The sequence below is a fragment of the Convolutriloba macropyga genome, chromosome 9 (assembly GCF_964194025.1).
Source record: "Convolutriloba macropyga chromosome 9, txConMacr16.3, whole genome shotgun sequence".
NCBI classification, from domain to species: Eukaryota; Metazoa; Xenacoelomorpha; order Acoela; family Convolutidae; genus Convolutriloba; species Convolutriloba macropyga.
Window position 1 is genome coordinate 53,546,587 of NC_134476.1, and position 20,588 is coordinate 53,567,174.

At 34.7% G+C, this 20,588-nt stretch overlaps 1 protein-coding gene and 1 pseudogene across 3 annotated transcripts in view; one reads left to right on the plus strand and one right to left on the minus strand.

Moving 5' to 3' along the window:
* LOC142345854 (uncharacterized) overlaps positions 1-7,985 on the minus strand; it is a 53,859-nt gene extending 45,874 nt beyond the window's left edge. For all 3 annotated transcript variants that reach the window (XM_075398269.1, XM_075398270.1, XM_075398268.1), the window contains exons 1-6: positions 7,707-7,985; positions 6,682-6,815; positions 6,337-6,496; positions 4,016-4,431; positions 826-971; positions 307-516 (exon numbers count right to left, since the gene is read on the minus strand). In XM_075398269.1, coding sequence (XP_075254384.1) covers positions 307-516; positions 826-971; positions 4,016-4,431; positions 6,337-6,496; positions 6,682-6,815; positions 7,707-7,946 — 1,306 coding nt within the window. In that variant the 5' untranslated portion in view covers positions 7,947-7,985. The remainder of the gene's footprint in view (positions 1-306; positions 517-825; positions 972-4,015; positions 4,432-6,336; positions 6,497-6,681; positions 6,816-7,706) is intronic.
* A 230-nt stretch (positions 7,986-8,215) lies between these two features.
* LOC142346269 (uncharacterized) lies at positions 8,216-19,509 on the plus strand (annotated as a pseudogene).
* Positions 19,510-20,588: the final 1,079 nt, after the last annotated feature.

Genomic DNA, 20,588 nt, shown 5'->3' on the forward strand with positions numbered 1-20,588 from the left:
CCGCATGTGAACAAAAAACCACTACCGAGAAACCGAATTTTTGTTCAAACACCATTTTCTCACTCTACTTTAAAGTTAGAGCGAAAAAAATTCACGCCGCAAAACCACTCGCTTTTTCGCTCCATTTCCTGTTTCGGCGTGACCAAAATCACTACTCCAATTTGACTTCAAAAATCATGAAAATGTGTGAACAGATCTTAAAAAAAAGACAGCGCCCCAATACAATTCAAATTCTTTGAATTGTAAAAAACCAAGAGAAGGCCAATAATAGCCCCAGCTATCGCTGTGCGGCTATTAATAACTAACGCTCAATCTGACAGAGCTTGAGCTGTTTCTTCAGCCTAGAGACTTCTGATCTCAGCTCATCCACTTTGTCACCCAACATCCCATTCATATCGTTGTCCTCCTCCCCCTCGTTCTTCTGAGCTGAAGTCCCTCCTCCTCCCCCCTCCATCTCATCAGTGCCCAGATCTAAATTGCCACCCATTGGCTCTACATCTTCATCATTAGTGTCCACTGAAACATCACCATACGCAATCAATATGTGAGTTGAGAACATGAACCCCAAAATTTAACTCATTTATTTGATCATTCATGTTTTGTTTTTAATCGGCAGTGCTCTCAAATTCAAATCTGAAATCACACGAGTTCAAATTAACCGAGAGTTGTAGTACAAAGACTAAAAACATTGACATATTTTCAAGTTGATATTTTCATTTGCCATAAGTATAATGTTTTGTCATCCTTATTTAGCCAGAAGTTTGGAAATCATTCGACGAAATGGTAACTAGAGTTAAGTAGATCACTTTGATCAGTTTAATGTACCTGATATGGACATGTAGAGACTGTCGTTTCCTTTGAGAGACACAGCCGAGGGCGTGACAGTGGCATTGTTGGTAGAGAGATGCTGATTGGGTACTACTGCTAGATCTACTGCACTGTTCGTTTGAATCTTGTCATTCGGAACATTCCTACCAAACAACAACCTTACAATAGATACATAACAATAATCGTACGTCAACAACACTGATACGAAATATAGGGTACAAAAGAATAGAAGCACAAATAGGCACTTTGAGACACTAAGAGAAGCTCAAGCGGTCCCTCAGAAGCTCTCGAAAAAATTTCCTGCTCTTAGGTTAAGTTGCAGTGACTTGCGACAGTGCGGTCTGAACTAGGGACTCTGGTTGCAACTAATCGACGGTCCTAATGCAATCATTTTAAAGCACGGTACAAACGCAATGAAGGATCAGGAAAATCTGACCTGACGAAAAATAAACATTGCGGGCTAATGACAAACGAATGACTATCGAACGACAGAACAATTATATTGTAGCTTGCTGTCGATAACCCCCACCCGGGGGCGGAATGTTGCCTGTTTTAGCCACGAGGCTGTAACTTCACGAAGGGTCTTCAAATGATGTTTATAGAGCTTTTTATTGACTACTACAATTATTTAGATGGAAAGCTAAAATTTCCGCGACTTTTACATTTGACCTTGAATCATAAACTACCACAAAACTCCTATTCTGAAATCCTGAAACTTGATATTATTTTTTGAAAAACTAAAGGAACAATTTCCGAATGATAAATCTTCGAAACTAAATTTGAACGAAATCATGAAGTCAACCATTAGTTTAAAATTATCTGAACCATGTTTAAAATTAACATTAAAAAATTGCGAGCGTTTGTTCAAAATTATAGTGTTTTAATGCGCAATATGTTTTCAATATAAATTAAAATCAGAACATAGCTGGCAGATTGCCAGAAAATAGCCGCAATTGCTTCGTAGATCTGCAGTCCCAAACAGTAAAAAAGACAGACCAAAAAAATTCGTCTTTTCATTGAGGGCTGATGTTAAATTTTGATTAAAAACCAGTACAAATTTTTGCTGCCTCTGTTAGCTCCTCTCAAATAACCTTCATTTAGAGTGACACACACCAATTTGACCTTATCTCTTTGATTTAAAGTAAATAAAAGTCAATTTCAAAGTGAGGGTCATTTTTGAGAGTGAGGTAAGTCAAGTGTGACCGAAAATTTAATCACGCCAATGAACAAAAAAATCGCTCCACTAAGAGCGAAAAAGGACGTTACACACGCACTTCAGTTGAAATTGCTTGAACAAATAAACAAAAAGCAGATTTGAAGTGGTTGTGACGTCATATGATCGTAACAAAAATCGCGACGACGAAATAAAAAAAACATAGCAGGACAAGTCCTGACGTACAATTCAAATAATTTTCATTGAATAAACAAAAAAAACTAGACCTAGAACAACTGTGATTGAATTGGGAAAACCATTCCAAAAAAATCAGATCAAAAAATAAAAAAAAACAGAAAATCAATGTCAAAATGCCGAATGTGAACAAAAAACCACTAGCGAGAAATGGAAAATCGGTTCAAACAAAAAACAAGACCCAGAATGATTTATGAATGCATTGGGAAAACCATTTAGAAAAAAATCCGATCCAACAATTCGAAGTATCAGTAAAAATTAAAGTGAAATTGCCGCATGTGAACAAAAAAACTCTAGGGAGAAAGCGAAATTTTGTTCAAACACCCTTTACCTACTCTGCTTTTAAATTAGAGCGAAAACAATTTCACGCCGCAAAACTACTCGGTTTTTCGCTCCAATTCCTGTTTCGATATGACCAGAATCACTACACCAATTTGACTTCAAAAATGTGTGAACAGATCTTAAAAAAAGACAGCGCCCCAATACAATTCAAATTCTTTAACATGTAAAAAACCAAGAGAAGGCCAATAATAGCCCCAGCTATCGCTGTGCGGCTATTAACAAAGAAATAACTCCACGTAGTCAGTTTAAGCAGGCGTTTATTGGTATACTGTACTTTGTACCATCCTAATCTGCTTTGAAGTTGAAATAGCAACCTGACATAGCGGCTGATTCCCACAAGAATGACAACTAAAACATGCTCAAAGCACATAACTTATAATATGCGTAAATCAAGAAACTAAAGTCAGAGATAGAAGAGATTTCTCAAAATGTCCACTGAAAAAATTGATTAATTGGTAAATTTTCCATTGCAAGGGTGCTCGCTAGCAACGATTAAACTAAAAATTCCACAAAAAAGACAACTTATGTTTCAGAGCCCATAAAAATGCATTTTTTCCACGGAAATCAAGCTCTTCTGATTGATTGAGGAATGGAAAAAAATACTTCCATTTTTACAAAACATCAAAACTTTCCTTAAAACAGAAAAAACTTAACATATCCCAGTGCAAAGTAATAAAAACAATTGGAATCGGTTTTCTAAGGTCTGAAAAGATTGCTATTTCAATCAATTGCCATTAAAACGTGTTTCCCAATTTATTTCCAAAAAAGTCTGAAAAATACTAAATTCTAGCGATAGCAACTGTTCTCCTATCGCCAAGTCTGCTTTTTTTAAAACGGAAAAATTATAATTTTTCCAAAGGACAAAAATTATCATGATTGCAATTTTCCATTGCTTTGAAGTGTTTTCCTTAAAAATCCAAAAACACGATTAGTAATTTCTTGAACACAGAGTTTACTCAAGCATTTTAATTAAGACATGTTCGCACAATTTCATGATTTCAAAGTGCCACTAAAAACTTTTTCGAGAAGCTTTCATATATTTCACTTATTTTTGAACAAATGATGCTCTGTTCTTCATTTTTTTCTACAATTAGCAAATACAGTCATGCCAGCAGCTACTTCCGAAGCTTTCTTAGAGATATTGTTCCCACCCATGTCTGAAATGTCCCCGGTAATGATCTAGCAGAGAATTAAACTTTTGCCCGTTGAGTTAATTTTTCCTCTTTTTAAATGATTTTTAAGTATAACCGATTAATACACAATTGATCATAAAGGGCTTATCTGTTGGTCCTGTAAACCAGTTGATCCAAGGAAGGTAGCTTTAAGATATTTAGTCTGATAAGATATCTAGATATGTAACACTAGAGCCCCTTATATTTTTTGAACAGTCTGGATAAAAAATCGCATCTAGATGAAATTAATATTTTCCAGCCATACCTAATTCCACTTTGGTCCTGTCCAACACTTTTGCTCTGCAGCAAAGTACCACCTTCTTTCGCTCCCTCTAAGCTATCCAAATGCACTCTTTTCTCACTCCCGGGAACTTTAACGGAGGCAGGCGATGACTTCTGCTTTTGTATTGCTATCAATTTATCTCTCCCCTCTGCAGCCCTGACGTTGATCCTTTCGTTTGGAGACATCGGACCCCTCATCGCATTACTTTGGCTCATTATTGGTTGTTTGTTGTTAGCAGATGTATCACTGTTTGTTTGTTTGCCATCTGTTTGATGACTCTGTCTGTCTTGCAGCTGTGTAATTAGATCTTGTTTCTGTTTTTCCAGGTCATCCATTTGTTTCCAGAGCTTGTTCACGAGCTGTTCTTGCTCTTGTTCCAGATAATTCTCCAGGTCCACCTGAAAAAAATTGGAAATCATCACATCATAGTCAGCCTAGCTAGATCTTACACCAAAATCAACAAGAAAAATTTTTGCGCTTCAGCCAATAAAAGGGTTAAACTTGCGGTCAGAAAATTACTACACGAAAACCTTGCACTAAAGTTTGTATTCTTTGAAACGGACCAGAATCAAAAGCAATGAAGCGTAGATTTAATTTTTTGATAAAATTGATTTGAAAAAAAAATTGATCACAAATAATTTTCAAAACGAAGTGTATAGAAAAAAAATCTAATACCGGGCAATTATAAATCATTTACATGTACAGAAAAGTTGTGGAAAAGGACATCAAAACATTTTTGTGATAGAATGCAAGTTTTCCAAGATATATTCCATAATTTTTGTAAATAATACCCGGCAACTTGAAATCATTTCAATCCAGTGACGCGACTGCTGCTTTTAAACAAAATTAGCCCAAAAACTACAGAACTTCTGGAAAAACGAGTTAAAGAAACGAAGAAAATCTATTGCTAGGAAACAAAATGTCAAATCTTTAATCACAGGAAATTATCCATTCAAAATCAAATAGCATAAATAGGATCACAAAAAAAGCTATTCCGGGCTTCAGCTTCCACAAAACGAAAACATATCCAGTAAATTGCCGCAAATTTGCCGCCATTGATTTCCATATCCCCGATTCGGATTGAAAGAACAGAAGACAATGGAAAAAACTGATGCAATAAAAAATTTTTAAAGTACGAACTATTTTGATTTCATTGTGTTTTTAGACATACTCCTAATATTAAAAGAGAGGATACAGGGGCTAGTAGCAAGACCAATAAGCAATAGAGATGGTAACTATGAATTATAAGAACAACCTTCAAGTGATGGTCATCAAAAATTGGTCTTTATGGGTTTTAACGATTCTACTTGATTCCGCGTTTTGATACTGAATCTGTTCATTTTAGATTGCTTTGCTCAACCACTGCTGTTTAAAAACACTTTGAGCAGAATGAGCGAACTATGAAACTTTTTCGTTCAGCTTTCTGTTTCGGAGTGACCAAAAATCCTCACTTCAATTTGTCTTCAAAAATCATGAAAATGTGTGAACTGATATTTAAAGACAGCGCCCAAATACAATTTAAATTCTTTGAAAATAAAGAGCGGTCTCCGATTATACATGATCCGTCTCCAAAAAGGGCAAATGGTTTCTGTTGTCATACATAAATCAGTCTGAGAGGATCTGATTCAGAATGGTAATCGTTACTAACTCGATCGAGTCCACAACGAGTTAGTTTCTACCAATGGCCACTCTACAAAGTTTTTGGACGTAAAAAATCAAGCTTCCAAATTATATAAAACTGAGTTTCCTATTGCATTTCTTGCACTGGCGGAGCAACAGAGCTGAGCAAGTACAAAGGACTTAACTTAGTTTTTTAAGAAATGAGAAACTAGGACTTATTTTAAAAAGCCCCGACTATTTTCATTCGCCTTATTTTTTGTTTATCCATTTAACTCATAGTCCTGTCTGCATTTTCAAAAATACTAATTTTTCGGAAATTACTTTGTTTCGTTATTTTTTTCAAAAAAATATTTAGTTTGAGAGTGGTATTAGTTTATAGATTATATTGCATGACTCTTCCAGTCAATGACTCTTCAAGTCATTTCAGTTGTTTTGTAGCAGATCAATATTTTATGCCAAGCACAAACTATCAAAAGCTCTTTTATTACTGCAACAGAAATAATTACATATCGATTAAAAATTCTCACTGTTACACAGAGAAAATTTCAAAGTGATAAATAGCATACCAAGGGTTAGAACTGAAATTCCAGAAGACATTGGCAGTTACAATGCTAAACTATGTATTAATATACGCAGTTTTTTGTCAGGCATAAATTTATTGAACGCAGAGTTGTTATACATACTTTATCCCGTCTCAGCTGTTCGAGAGCAGCCTGCTTTCTACTCGTCTCCTGCTCAAGTTTCTCAATTTTTTTCATCAGTCTCCCAATCTGGTTTTGTTGCTCAACTTCTAGAGTAGTCTCCAGCTGCAACTTTTCTTCCCGTAATTTGGCTAGTTTTCGACTAAAACATAGTTAAGCTCAAATACTGTGAATCTACCATTTCTTAGGAGGCAGTGTAAAACTCCCCTTCCAATTTTGACAATAAGGAGAGCTTCAACTTTACTTCATTGAAGCACGCCTCATTTAGTAGAAAATACTAAGCAAACATTTAGTAGTTCTCCATTTAGTATTTTAGTAGCAAAAAACCTGAGTTCGTTGGTGAGAAACTCTTCCTCCTGTTCGTAAGTGGTGGCCAGCACCTCTTTCTCCTTCTTCAGAGATTGAATCTTCCTCAGAAGTGTGTTTGATATATATTCTTCCTCCTGCTCAGCCCGCGCTTGCTAAATAATTTAAACAACATTTCAACAGAACAAGTGGAAATGTTAATTTATAGAATATCACATTGAGGATCTTTTCCGTTTGTCCCCCCCCCCCCACCCACCAACCAAAGTACATTATGCGCCCCCAGTTACAGAGAACGTGCCATTACATGTTTAAGCAAAATCTTTATGCCATTATGTAAAAATATGGCACGTACGTCTGTGGGTTGCAAATAATATGCACCCACTAAGCTGAGGAGAGAAGGCACAAACGGAAATCCCACATTAAAAAGTCGAGTATCAAAGTTGAATATCAAATTAAAAAGATGTATATCAAAAAGTTGAATTTAAATTTTCTTTCTCAAGGGAAATAAAGATGTACAGAAATGAAACTTTTCTTTTCAACAAAGTTGTACAGAAATGAAACTTTGGATCTTTTCCGTTTGTGCCCCCCCCAGTACGTTATGCTCCCCCCAGTTACAGAGCACGTGCCATTACATAGTAAATCACTATGTGAAAATATGGCACGTGCGTCTGGGGGGTGCAAATAATATGCGCCCACTAAGCTGGGGGGGCACAAACGGAAAAGATCCGAAACTTTTCTTCTCAATAAAGTTGTACAGAAATGAAACTTTTCTTTTCAAGAACAACCAAAGTACTTTATGCGCCCCCAGTTACAGAACATGTGCCATTACATCCTACATTGAAGTCGAATGTCAAAGTTGAATATCAAATTAAGAAGATGTATATCAAAAAGTTGAACTTAAATTTTCTTTCTTAAGGGAAATAAAGCTGTACAGAAATGAAAATTTTCTTTTCGGTACTTTCAACCAGCTAGCGAAAAGCTGGAGAATGACGACTAGCAAATAGTCCAAATAGTTGCTCTCTAAGAAGCAGACGGATAGACCTTACCAGGTTCACACGAGCCCTCCGAAGCTCCTCATTTTCTTCTTTCAAATTTTTACACCGTAGTTTTAAGGTATCCACTTCAATTTTTAAAACTGTGTTTTCCTGTTGAAGGGATCGAACTCGCGCCATGATGCTGAGTCGGCCCATAGAATTGTGGCCTTCTTCGCACGTAGAAGCATCACTTTCACCCGCATCGCTAGTCGAATCGTATATAACAGCGGAGTTAGCAGCTGCATGTGCCATGATTGCCAACTCCGCTTGTAGCTTTACATCCAAAACCTTAAAAGTGAACCCAACTTAATAATCATTAATTAAGTATTGGTGAAAATAAATCGCAGATTGAAAACTGGAAACAGGGCTGGCAGATTGCCAGAAAATAGCCGCCATAGCTGCGCAGATCTTTAGTTTCAAAAAAGAAAAACGAAACAATGTTCCCTTCTTTATATTATTTGCTTAGATCTTATATTCTGATTAAGAAAATTAATAGCATATTGCAGCTCTCAAAAAGTAGAATGACAGAGACCCAGTTTACCTCATCTCCTCGAACTGAAGTGAAGAAAAGTCATTATGATAGCGAGGAGGGTCATTATGAGAGAAGTCAGGTGTGACCAAATACTTAATTACGCGAAAAAACTTGCTCTACTTGAGTCAAAATTAAAAAGTCAAGCATGCATTTTTGAGAAAATTCAGATATTTTATTGATTAACCAGAAAACTAAACTTAAAAAACACAAGTAGATTGGACAAAATATAATATACAACAACGAGCAAGAAGACTAGAAAAAATTCCTCAAACAACGATAGCTAGACAAAAACGGACAAAACAAATTTTTTTCTCTATTCAATACGATTACAGAAACAACAGCGCAATAATTAACAACAAAAACAAAAAACAGCAGCCACGACATGAACAACAGCATCAAAATTAAGAACAAACATAGAGCAGCGTGAACACCATTATACACGGCAATATATGGTACAGCAACAAAAACAACAAAAGGGAAAACAACAACCATCACAAACCTGCAGCAGCAATAACAAAAACTACAACAGCAACAACAACAGGAGCAATAACAATGAATGGCAACAACAATAGTAGTAGTAGATTAGGCTTCGAAGTTCGTTCTTCAAGGTATTGCTCCCATTCAATTGTCCAGATTCATAAGTTTCATAAGTTTTAAAATCAATCAAAGCAACAGCAGCGACAACAGGATCAACGGCAACGCAATTAGCAACAAGTATACTTCACCAAGAAAAACACCCACAAAAACAACATCCGCAACAAAAACGAAAGCATCAAAAACAAAAACAATACAAAAAAACAACAGGAACTGCAGCAACAACAAAAGAAACTACAAAAACAAAATAAACAAGAGCAGAAACAACGAAAAGCACAACCAATGCAGGAGCAACAAAAAAAGCAACAACAACATGATCAACGTCAAGAGCAGCGTAAACAGAATCTGCAAAAAAGAACAATAGGAATGAAGCGTAGATTTCACTTTTTGATAAAATTGATTTAAAAAATGACTGATTAAAAGTTTTTAAGACGAAGAAATTAGAAACAGAATCAAATACCTGGCAATTATAAATCGTTTGCTTTTTTAGAAAAATTGTGCAACAGGATATCAAAAGAATTTTGTGATAGAATGAAGGTTTTCCAAGATGATCGCCAATAATTTTTGCAAACAAAACCCAGCAGCTTAAAATCAATTCAGTCCAGTGACGCTACTGATGTTTTTAAACAGAATTAGCCCAAAATCCTATTGATATTTTGGAGAACGAGTTAAAGAAACTGAGAAAAGCTATCGTTAGAAAACAGGAGGTCAGATCTTCAATCATGGGTCCGTTCAAAATCAAATATCATAACAAGGATCTCAAAAAAATTATTCCGGGCTCAAGCTCCACAAAACAAAAACATACTCAACAGATTCCCTCAAAATAACGGCATTTGATTTAAGTAACCCTGATTCGGATGGAAAGAACACAAGAAAATTGAAAAATGTGGATTTTATGGGTTTTTAACAATTCTATTTGGTGCGCGTTTTTTTTCTGATTCTGTTCATTTTAGATTGCTTTGCTCAGCCATGCTTGCTTACAAACACTTTGAGCAGAATGAGCGAACAATGAAACTAGCCTAGAGACTCTAATTATTTTTCACTCAAGAAGTTGAAAACGCGTTAAAGTGAGGTGAAATGAAGCAGAAATTTAACTGGTAAATAAAAAAGAACATAGCGTGACAACACATGAAACCATTGTAAGATTTTTCAATAACTATAAAAAACAAGTTCATAATTTGACTGTAAAGGTATATGAAAAAACCATTTAGAAAGAAAGCCAAATCAAAAAAATTAAAAGACGGCAAGAAACAAAAAAAAATGCCTAATTCGAACAAGAAAACTAGTGAAACAGCATATTTTTGTTGAAACAATCTTTTTTCAAACTATTTCAAAACACTCTATTCAGTCAATTTTAAAAAAATTCACACCGTTAAACCTTTCGCTATTTTAATAGTTTTCTGTATTTGCGTAGGAAAAAATCCTCACTTATATTTGTTTTCAAAAAACATGAAAATGTGTGTATAGATATTTCAAAAAAGACAACGCCCCAAAACAATTTAGGGCTTATTAAATTGTAATAAAATAAGATGGCAAAAATAGCTGACTGAGAAAACAATACAAGTCAAATTCTTTGGAGTAAAACAAAATATGAGCGCAATAATAGATTGAAAAGGAGATGAGGGCGGTTATTAGACAAACCAAAAAATTGATAAACCAAAAACAGACAAAATTTTTGCGTTCAAAAAAAAAGGTGTTAAATTTTTAAACACGTTTTGGCTTCAAATTTGGGTCAAAACTTTAGGCAGTTTAAGTATTATTTGAAAAATAGAACAGACAAAATGAGGAAAAAACAGCTTTAAACTTTCTACAACACCGCGGAACTATGCAAATACCGAGATAAGCCTAAAAATATAAAATTAAAATTAATTTATGGTAAATTATTATAAAATGATATGCTTGGAAAAAGAGACCAAAAATCACATATCCTTTGAAACAAAAAATTTCAGACAGTTAAGGAAATAACTTCAAAATGAAAAATTTCAAAATGATGCAAAGTTTTTTGTTTTCATACATAAATCAGCCTGAGAATTTCTGGTTCAGAATGGTTACTGTAGCTAACTTGATCAAATTAATATCGAGTAAGTTCCTATCAATGGCCACGCCGCCAAGAATTTGAACAAATTTTAAGTTTGCAAACTATAAAAGACCGAATTTCTGATTGCATTTCTTGTACTGGTGAAGCAACAAAGTTGATTAAAATAAGGGAGTGAAATTGGTTTTTTCTTACAAAATTCGAGAAACTGTAATTAATTGAAAAAAACCGATCATTTTTATTCAACGTATTTGTTTATTCCATTTACTTTATAGTCCTGTCAGCAATTTCAAAACACTCAATTTGAAATTGACAAATTTCAAGTTAGAGAGAGAGAGAGAGAGAGAGAGAGAGTTTAGTCTTCTGTGTAGTGTGGACAAGGGTTTGCACCCATCATTGAGGGGTAGAGTTGACCAATTTCTGAATTGTGTTACAGCTGCCACAATTGCAGAGCAAGGTCAAAGAACAGGAGTTGACTTCAGATTAACAATTTTCGAAGTAATTCCAGTAAACTTTTGTTAGATGTTGTTTGTCAATCTGCTTTATTTCAATACAAGCGCTTTTAATAATGACATTCATTAGCTTGCTGGATCTAATTCAAAAATTCTCATCCGCTTTTTTGGTACGAGTTTTATCAATTGCTATGAGCTTGTTTTGTCGTGTATTTACTGCACATTCGTTAAATTTTATTGGCAAATGTTGTAATTGCCTCCCAACAAAATTAAAAGCGTTATTAAATCATGGAGTTGGAAGTAGTATGATAGGTGCAGAAGCTTGAGTTTTGCCATTCTACTTTCATAACTCATTTCCCAACTACTGAGAATCCATGCCGTGGCTTTCTTTTGGATACGTTTTACTTCTTTGCATTCTGTTTTGTTAACGAACCAAACCATTGAGGTACAACTTATAACAGGTATGACATATACCACGTAAGCTTTAAATTTTGTTCTAGTGTTTGCTAAAACTGATACATTTCGCTTGAGAAAATAGCAAGCTTTCGAAGCTTTTTTACATCATTTTAGACTATTTGCCCTCCAAGAGATTTTTGCAGATATAATGACACCCAGATCTTTTTGTTCAATCTTGCCCTCTAGGAATTTAGAATGTTGCTGGAAATGGTATTCGCTGTTTTGCTGTTGATTTACTGGTTAAACGTAACATTTGTTTTCATTCAGCTTCATTTTGTTCACTTCACACCTGCTTTCTATGGCTTCTAGATCTGTTTGGATATCAGCTGGCTGAGTTGCTACTAACTTGAAATCATCAGCATACCCAAAAGCGTCACATAATTTGACTCGAGTTGGTAAATCGTCACGTAAATAATAAATAGGAGAGGACCTAAGAGTGACCCATGCGGGACTCCGCTAGTAACTGGGAAAATTCCAAATTTGCATTAATTAACTTTTACATATTGTTTCCTTTCAATGAGGTAACTTGCAATGATTTTCAAGAAATTTCCGCCGATTTGCAGCTCTTCAATTTTTTCTAGTAACCTGTCGTGTGGTACGCTGTCGAAAGCTTTTTTCTAGAAAGAGCAGAAGTTGTTTAACCACAGACCTATGTCTCCTAAACCCATGTTGAGAGTTATCCAGATGTGGTTTGACTATTTCTTAAATTTCATTGAAAATTTAGTTTTTCTAAAACCTTCGAGACATTGCAAAGTAACCTGATCGGTCTGTATTGCTCTATCATTGCTCTGTTTTCATCTTTAAAAATTGGGATAACTTCACTTGCTTTCCAGTATGCTGGAAAACACCCTTTATTTAAAGCGGCTTGGAAAACTATATGCAATGATTTTGAGAGGGTTGGCAGGTTTTTTAGGATTGTAATTCCAACATTATCAGGTCCACAAATTTTTGTTTGTCTGAAGCTTGGTTAGTATCTCCTTGATTTTTTTCGTCAATGTTTACTTTGTTAAATTTTCGTTTTTAGTAAGAGTTCTTAATTTTAATTGTATTACTTTTGAGGAAGACACTGGAGAAGAAATCGTTAAAGTATTTACACTTTTGGCTATCTTCATTTGTCTTGTTGTCCTTGTAAGCCATTGTGTCCGGGTGAGACATTGTAAGACATAGTTTCCATCAATTTCAAAAAAAAACCACATGATCAACAACAACAACAAGAACAAAATCAACAAAACGGCAACAAAAATTTCAACAGCAGGAACAGCCACAGCTAATAACGAAAACACTAATAACGAAACTAAAACAATTAGATTTGAGTACAGCCACAAACACAATAACAACAACAACAACAGCAGCCACAACACAAAAATTAGCTTTAAAGAGAACAACAACGAAAGCAAATTCATCATAATCATCATCGTCAACAAGATCGAAAAGAATATTGAGAGCAATAAAACTTTGCCAACATCAGCAACAAAAAATTGACTAAGGGATCATATAATTGAACAACAACAACACCTGCAACAACTACAGCAACGACAATAGTTGCAGCAAAAATCAGAACAGTAAAAATTTTAGCATGAAAAAAACAATAACGAAAATTGAAACCACAATCATCGCAACAACAACAGCAACCAAAACAGCAGCAACAACAAAAACTACAGCAACAAGAAAAAACAACAGCAGCAGCATCAAACCAATATAAAACAGTAATAACGAATGCTGCAGTTTCAACACTAACTACGACAACATCAACAACAACAGCAACAAAAAAACAGCTATGTCATCATTCAATTGAACAACAAAAACAACGACAACTGTTGCAGTGAAAATCAAAACGGTAAATCTATATACAACAAGAAAAAACAATGACGAAAATGAAATCAGCAAAACAACAACAGCCACTGAGGCATCAGCAGCAACAAAAACAACTACAGCAACAAGAAAAAAGGCAACAGCAGCAGCATCAAACAAATAAAAGACAGTAACAACTGAAGCAGCAGTTTCAAAACTAACAAAAACAACAGCAATAACTGCAGCAGTAAAAAGAACAAAAATATTAAAGCAGCTGAAAAAACAATAATAGCCAAAGAAACAACAACAACAACGATAAACAAAAATTGCGACCATTAAAACAGCAAAAGGAAAGCAAACGCATTATCAATGTCAAAAACAAGAGAAGAAACAATGAAAAACAACAACAAAAATTTCAGTTGCTAAGTTGAACGGAGAAACAATTAAAATTATCGATGGTGTTAACAACAACGACAAACACAAACACAACAACATAAATAGGAACAGCAACAACAGCAACAAAAACAACAATGAGAAGAACAACACTATCAACAAAAACAAAAACAAAAAGAACGAAAGCAGGAGTAAGAGCAACGAGAGGAACAACCACACACTAGAAAAACGACAACTACAACGGTAACGAAATTAGCAACCACAAAAACAACAGAAGCAACAACATCATCATCATCAAATACAACGAGAACAATAACAAAGACAACAACATCGACAGAACGTTACAATAGCAGGAACAACAACATTAACATCAAGAACAAAAAAAATATACAAAAGAAGACAAGAAAACCCACATTAAGAACAACAGCAACAACAAAAAATATTACTGCAAATAAGAGCGAATACGGGAGCAGAAAAAAGCAGCTGAAATGTAAACAGCAGTGGCAACAATAACAGCATTAAAAACAAAAAAGCAACTCTAACGACGTCAACAACAATAAATTATTAACAGCACAATCAATAAAAACATCACCAGCAACAGCAACAAAATCAAACAATATTACTAAAAACGAAACAGCGACAACAGCAATGACAACAACAATGGCAACAATAAAGCAACAACGAGAGCAAAAGCAACAGCATCAACAATTGCAGCAGCAACAAACAAAACAAAAATTTTAACAACAACAAAAAAGCAACAGCAACGCAACAGCAATTGCAGCAGCAACAAAAAAGCAACAACTTCAACAAAAACAAAAAAAGCAACAGCAACAACCAAATAACACAAAATGAGAGAAGATCAACAGCATCAGCACTAATAATAGTATCAACAAAATCAAACGTGATTTTTCTTTCAGTTTTTGTAATTCATCTCTTTCCTGCTGTAACAAGTGTTACTATTCTTGTTTTTTGTAGCTACTGTCGTTCTTTTGTTTTTGGCGATCCTATTGCTGATATTTTGTTGCTGTTTTGTTGATATTGTTCCGGTTGTTATTGATCTAGTAAATTTTTTTTGTAATTGATGATTTTGTTGCTCTTGTGGATTTTGTTGCTGTTGATGAAATTTTTCTTGTTCTTGTTGATGGCGGAGCTAACGTTGTTACTGCTTTATTTATTTTATTGGTTTTGATTTTGTTGCTTTTGATGTTTATTTCGGGTTGTAGCTGGTTGTTTTGTTGTTGTTTTTGATGTCTTTGCAATCTGGTAGTTGTCGATGTTTCTATTGCTACGAAAGCTGTCATCAAAACATCACCAAGAACAACAAAAATCAACAACATCATTCACAACAAAAGCAGTGGCAACAACAATGGAAACAACAAAGAAACAACAAGAGCAACAGTAACAACAACAAAAACAGCATCATCAACATAATCCGCAACAAACAAAAATTCAACAAAAGATCAACAGCATCATAAAAAACAACATTCTGTTGATGCTGGTGCTATCAACAAAATGTTGTTTTTTATGATGATCAGGGAGTTTTGTTTCTCCTGCTTTTGTTCTTGTTGTTGATGTTATTTTCGTTAATATGGCTTTTTTTGGTGCTGTCTTTAAACCTGTTTTTTCCGTCGTTGATTGTTTTGCTGTCGCTGCTGATGCTGCTGTTGCTGTTGTTGATATTGTGCTTGATGTTGCACTCAATTCAAATCATTTTTGTTGTTATGGCTGGTGTTGTTGCTGTTCCTAAAGTTGCAATGTTATTGCTGTTTTTGTTGATGTTGTTGCGGTTGTTATCTTTCTAGTAGATATTTTGCTCTTAATGCTTCTGTTGTTGTTGATGACAATTTTGCTGTTCTTGTTGTGGTGGAGCTAACGTTTTTAAAACTTAATTTTTTGGTTTTGATTTCGTTGTTATTGATGTTTGTTTCTGGTTGTAGCTGCAGTTGTTTTTGTTGTTCTTGATCTCTTTGATTTTCTCTTTTCTGGTAATTGTCGTTGTTTCTATTGCTACGATTTTTGTTTTTGTTGCATTAAAGCTGTAGCTGCTTTTCTGGGTGATTTTTTCTTGTAGCTGTTGTTGTTTTTGTTATTGCTCTTATAGATTATGTTAATGCTATTGTCGTTTCTGTTGTTGCTCTTTTGTTCTTTCAGGTTATGTTTACGCTGCTCTTGTTGTTGATCATGTTGCTTTTGTTGCTTTTGTTGCATTTGTGGCTCTTTGTTGCTTTGATTGGTATTGATGACTGTTTTTTCAGCTTTTTGCTCTCTTCTTGTTGTTGGTTTTGTTCCTGTGGTTGTTCTTTTTGTTGCTGTTGCTACAATTGCTGTTGTTGTTGGTTTATGTTAATTTTGCGGTTTTTGTAGTTCTTCTTTTCATCGCTGTTGATGCTTTCGATTTTGGTGAGAATGTTGTTCTTATGGTTGTTGTTGTAGTCTCACTTTTTGTTGTTGATGATGCTTGTATTTTACACAACTTTGATCGGGTTGCAGTATGGTTGTTGCCAATATTTTCGCCGTTGTTCCTGTTGCTGCTGCTATGGTTGTTGTTAACTATTTTCATTGTTGCTGGTCATGTTGTTGTTTTCGTGTTAGTTTCGTTTTTTTCTTGTTTCTTTTCTTAGTGCATTCATCGTTACTGCTGCTGCTCTCGTAATGTCTGTTCTTATTTTCTTTTTGTTGGTTTTGATTTTGTGGTTGATGCTGCATATAATGCTTTGTTTAATGCTGCTCATGCTGCTGTATAATTGTTCTTTTTTTCATTGCTGTTGTTTCTGTTGTTGTTGCTGTTGTTGTTGTTAACTGTGGTGCTGATGTTTTTTCAGACTCGTTTTAAAAAGAGAGAAAATGGAACTTGGTTTTGGATTAGTCCCGTTTTGCATGTTTTTTGAGAAAATTGCTCTAGTCTTCTTTTGTTGCTGAAGTATGTGCAAGTGATATGGAAACAATAAAAACTATAAAAAACAAACGATAACGGCAACGGCACTAAGAACAACAACAAAAACCTACAACACGACAAAAACAAAAACACTAACAAGAGCGAAAAAACCAACAACAGCAGTAACACAACCAACGAACAAAGCAGCAGCAAAAAACAACAAAAACATCATAAAAAACCAGAGCAGCGTACATAAAATTGCGAAAAACAGGAGCAACAACACAGGGAACAAAAAACATTTACATCATCAGTAACAGCAAGAGCAAAAACAACAACCAAAAGAACAACAAAAATTAAGAAGAGAAGTAGCCGCAACCTTAGAGCAACAGGACAATATTCAGAGCAATAGAAACAACCTCAACTTCGAGATTAACAAAGACATGAACAACAACAATGACAATACAGCTTCAAGCAGAAAATCAACAAAAAAAACAGCAAAATCAATTGAGGAAAAAACACAATACTAATAAGACTAACAGCAGGACTAACAGCAACAAAACAAATTGTCGTCAACATAAAAAGCAACATAAAGAACAACACCATCATTTACAACATGAAAAAACCACTAGAACAACAACAATAGAAACAAAATCAAAAAAACACCAACAAAATTTCGACAACAGAATCAACAACAGGAACAAAAAAATAGCTGTGTCATCATACAATTGAACAAACAACAACATCTTCAACAACAACAACAACTGTTGCAGTGACAATCAAAAGGGTAAAACTATTTACAACAAAAAAAAACAATAACGAAAATAAAACCTCCACAACAACAGCAATCAGCTGAATTATAAACAGCAGTGGCAACAATAACAGCATCAAAAACGAAAAAACAGCTCTAACAATGTCATCAACAAAAATAGCAACAGCAAAAAAATCTTAATGACACCGTCATCAAAACATCACCAAGAGCAACCAAAATCAACAACGTCATTCACAACAAAAGCAGTCGCAACAACAATGGAAACAACAAAGAAACAACAAGAGCAACATCAACAACAACAAAAACAGCATCACCAACATAATCAGCAACAATAAAAATTCAACAGCAACAACCAAATTACACGAGAAAATTTTCAACAAAAGATCAACAGCATCAGCGCCAGCACCAGCATCAACAAAATCAAACATAATTTTTGTTTCTGTTTTGTCATTGTTCTCATTCCTGCTGTAAAAAGTGTTACTGTTTTCTGCTTCTTGAAGCTATTGTAGTTGCTATTTTAGTGGTTGTTGTTGCATTTAATGCTATCGTTGTTGCCATCACAGATGATATTGCTATTTTGTTGTTCTTACAGTTGTTTTTGATGATATTCAGGGAGTTTTGTTGCTCCTGCTTTTGTTCTTGCTGTTGATGTTATTTTCGTTAATATGGCTTTTTTTGTTGCTGTCTTTAAACCTGTTTTTTCCGTTGTTGATTGTTTTGCTGTCGCTGCTGATGCTGCTGTCGCTGCTGATGCTGCTGTCGCTGTTGTTGATATTGTGCTTGATGTTGCACTCAATTCAAATCATTTTTTTTGTTGTTATGGTTGGTGTTGTTGCTGTTCCTAAAGTTGCAATGTTATTGCTGTTTTTGTTGATGTTGTTGCGGTTGTTATCTTTCTAGTGGATTTTTTTGCTCTTGTTGCTTCTGTTGTTGTTGATGACAATTTTACTGTTCTTGTTGTGGTGGAGCTAACGTTGTTAATACTTATTTTTTTGATTTTGATTTCGTTGTTTTTGATGTTTGTTTCAGGTTGTAGCTGCAGTTGCTTTTGTTGTTCTTGATCTCTTTGCTTTTCTCGTTTCTGGTAGTTGTTGTTTTTTCTATTGCAGCGAATTTTGTTTTTGTTGCAGTATTGTTGTTTTTGTTTTTCTGTCTTTTTTTCTTGTCGCAGATGTTGTTGTTGTTTTTGCTATTAATGATATGTTAATGCCGTTTTTGTTTCCGTTGCTATTTTTTTCAAGTTCTGTTTACGCTGGCTGCTCGTGTTGGTGTTGTTGATGATGCTGCTGTTGTTGCAGTCGTTGGAGTTGTTTTTGCTTTTGAATTGATTGTTACTGATGGTGTTGTTGTGTGTTTGCAGCTTTTTCCTCTCTTGTTGTTGTTGCGTTTGCTTTTGTTGCAGTTCCTGTTGTTGCTGTTGATTATGCTACAAATGCTTTTATTGTTTTTGCTCTTCCTTTTATCGCTGTTGATGCCTTCGGCCTTTGTTTTTTTGCTGATGTTGTTGTTATTGTTGTTTTTGTATTCTCCTTTTCTGTTGTTGATATTGCTTGTATTGGTCTCAGTTTTCTTCGGGTTGCAGTATGTTTGTTGCTATTTTTGTTGCCGTTGCTGCTGCTTTGGTGATTGATGTTGCTTTTTATTGTTGTTGCTCTTGTTGTTGTTTTTGCTGTTAGTTTTTTTGTATTTGTTTCTGCTCCTTTTGCATTTATTGTTACTGTTGCTGTTTTTGTAATGGTTGTTGTTGTATTCTTTTTTGTTAGTTTTGGTTTTGTGGTTGTTTTTGCATATAAGACTGTGTGTAATGCTGTTCATACTGCTGTATATTTGTTCTAAGTTTCTTTGCTGTTGTTCTTGTTGTTGTTGCTGTTGTTTTTGTAAACTCTTGTGCTGTTGTTTTCAGGCTTGTATTAAATAGAGGAAAAATAGAACTTGGTCTTGGTTTAGTCCCCTTTTGAATATGTTGTTTGTTTTTCTTTGAGAAAAATGCTCTAGTCTTCTTTGGTTGCTGTAGTGTGTAGAAGTAAAATTGAAAGAAAAACAAACAATAGAAAACAACGTCAATGGCAACAGAAGCAACAATAACAACAAAAAAAACAAAAAGACAAAAACTAAAACATCAACAAGAACAGAAAAACCAAGAATAGCAGAAACACAACGAAAGCAGAAACAGCAACGAACAAAGCAACAGCAAAAAAGCAACAAAAACATCGTCAACAACAAGAGCAGCGCACATAAACCTGCCAAAAACAACAGAAAGAACACAAGCAACAAAAAAAAACATTTGCATCATCAGTAACAGCAAGAACACGACTCTGTGAATCGTTAGCTACTCTTAGTTTTTTGGCGTGACAAAAATTTTCATTTCAAATTGATTTAAGAATTAAAGACAATGTGCGTCAGATGTTGAAAAAATATCTCAACGCGTTCCGGAAACGTTTCACACTGTTGTGTGGTGTGTGTCCAGAAAAAACTCTTTTTTCTTTTTAACTGCACACATTACAGAAGGCTAGAAAATTTTCCTCAAAACAAAACAAAGAAAAAAAAAGCAAAAGCGGAAAAAAACAAATTATAAAGTTCAAGTTTCTCCACTACAACAACAGGAACAACTGCATCAAAAATAAGATAGCTCAGTAGAACTTCTGTTTCTAGAAAGAAAAACAACGAAAAAGAAATTTGCCTTCCTTATATTTTTTGCATAGATCTTATATTCTGAACTAGAGCTTCTATAGCATTTTGCAGCTCTCAAAAAACTGGGTGACACAGACTCATTGTACCTCATCTCTTCGAACTAAAGTGAAGAAAAGTCATTATGATAGTGAGGTATGCCATTTTAAGAGGATTGAAGCGTGACCAATACTTAATCGCGCAAACGAAAAAAAACCCACTCCTTTGCTCCACTTGAGACAAAATGATAATTTCAAGCATGCGCTTTTTTAGGAATTTCAGATATTCCATTGATTAAGCAAAAACTGGATTTAAAAAAGACAGGAGTAG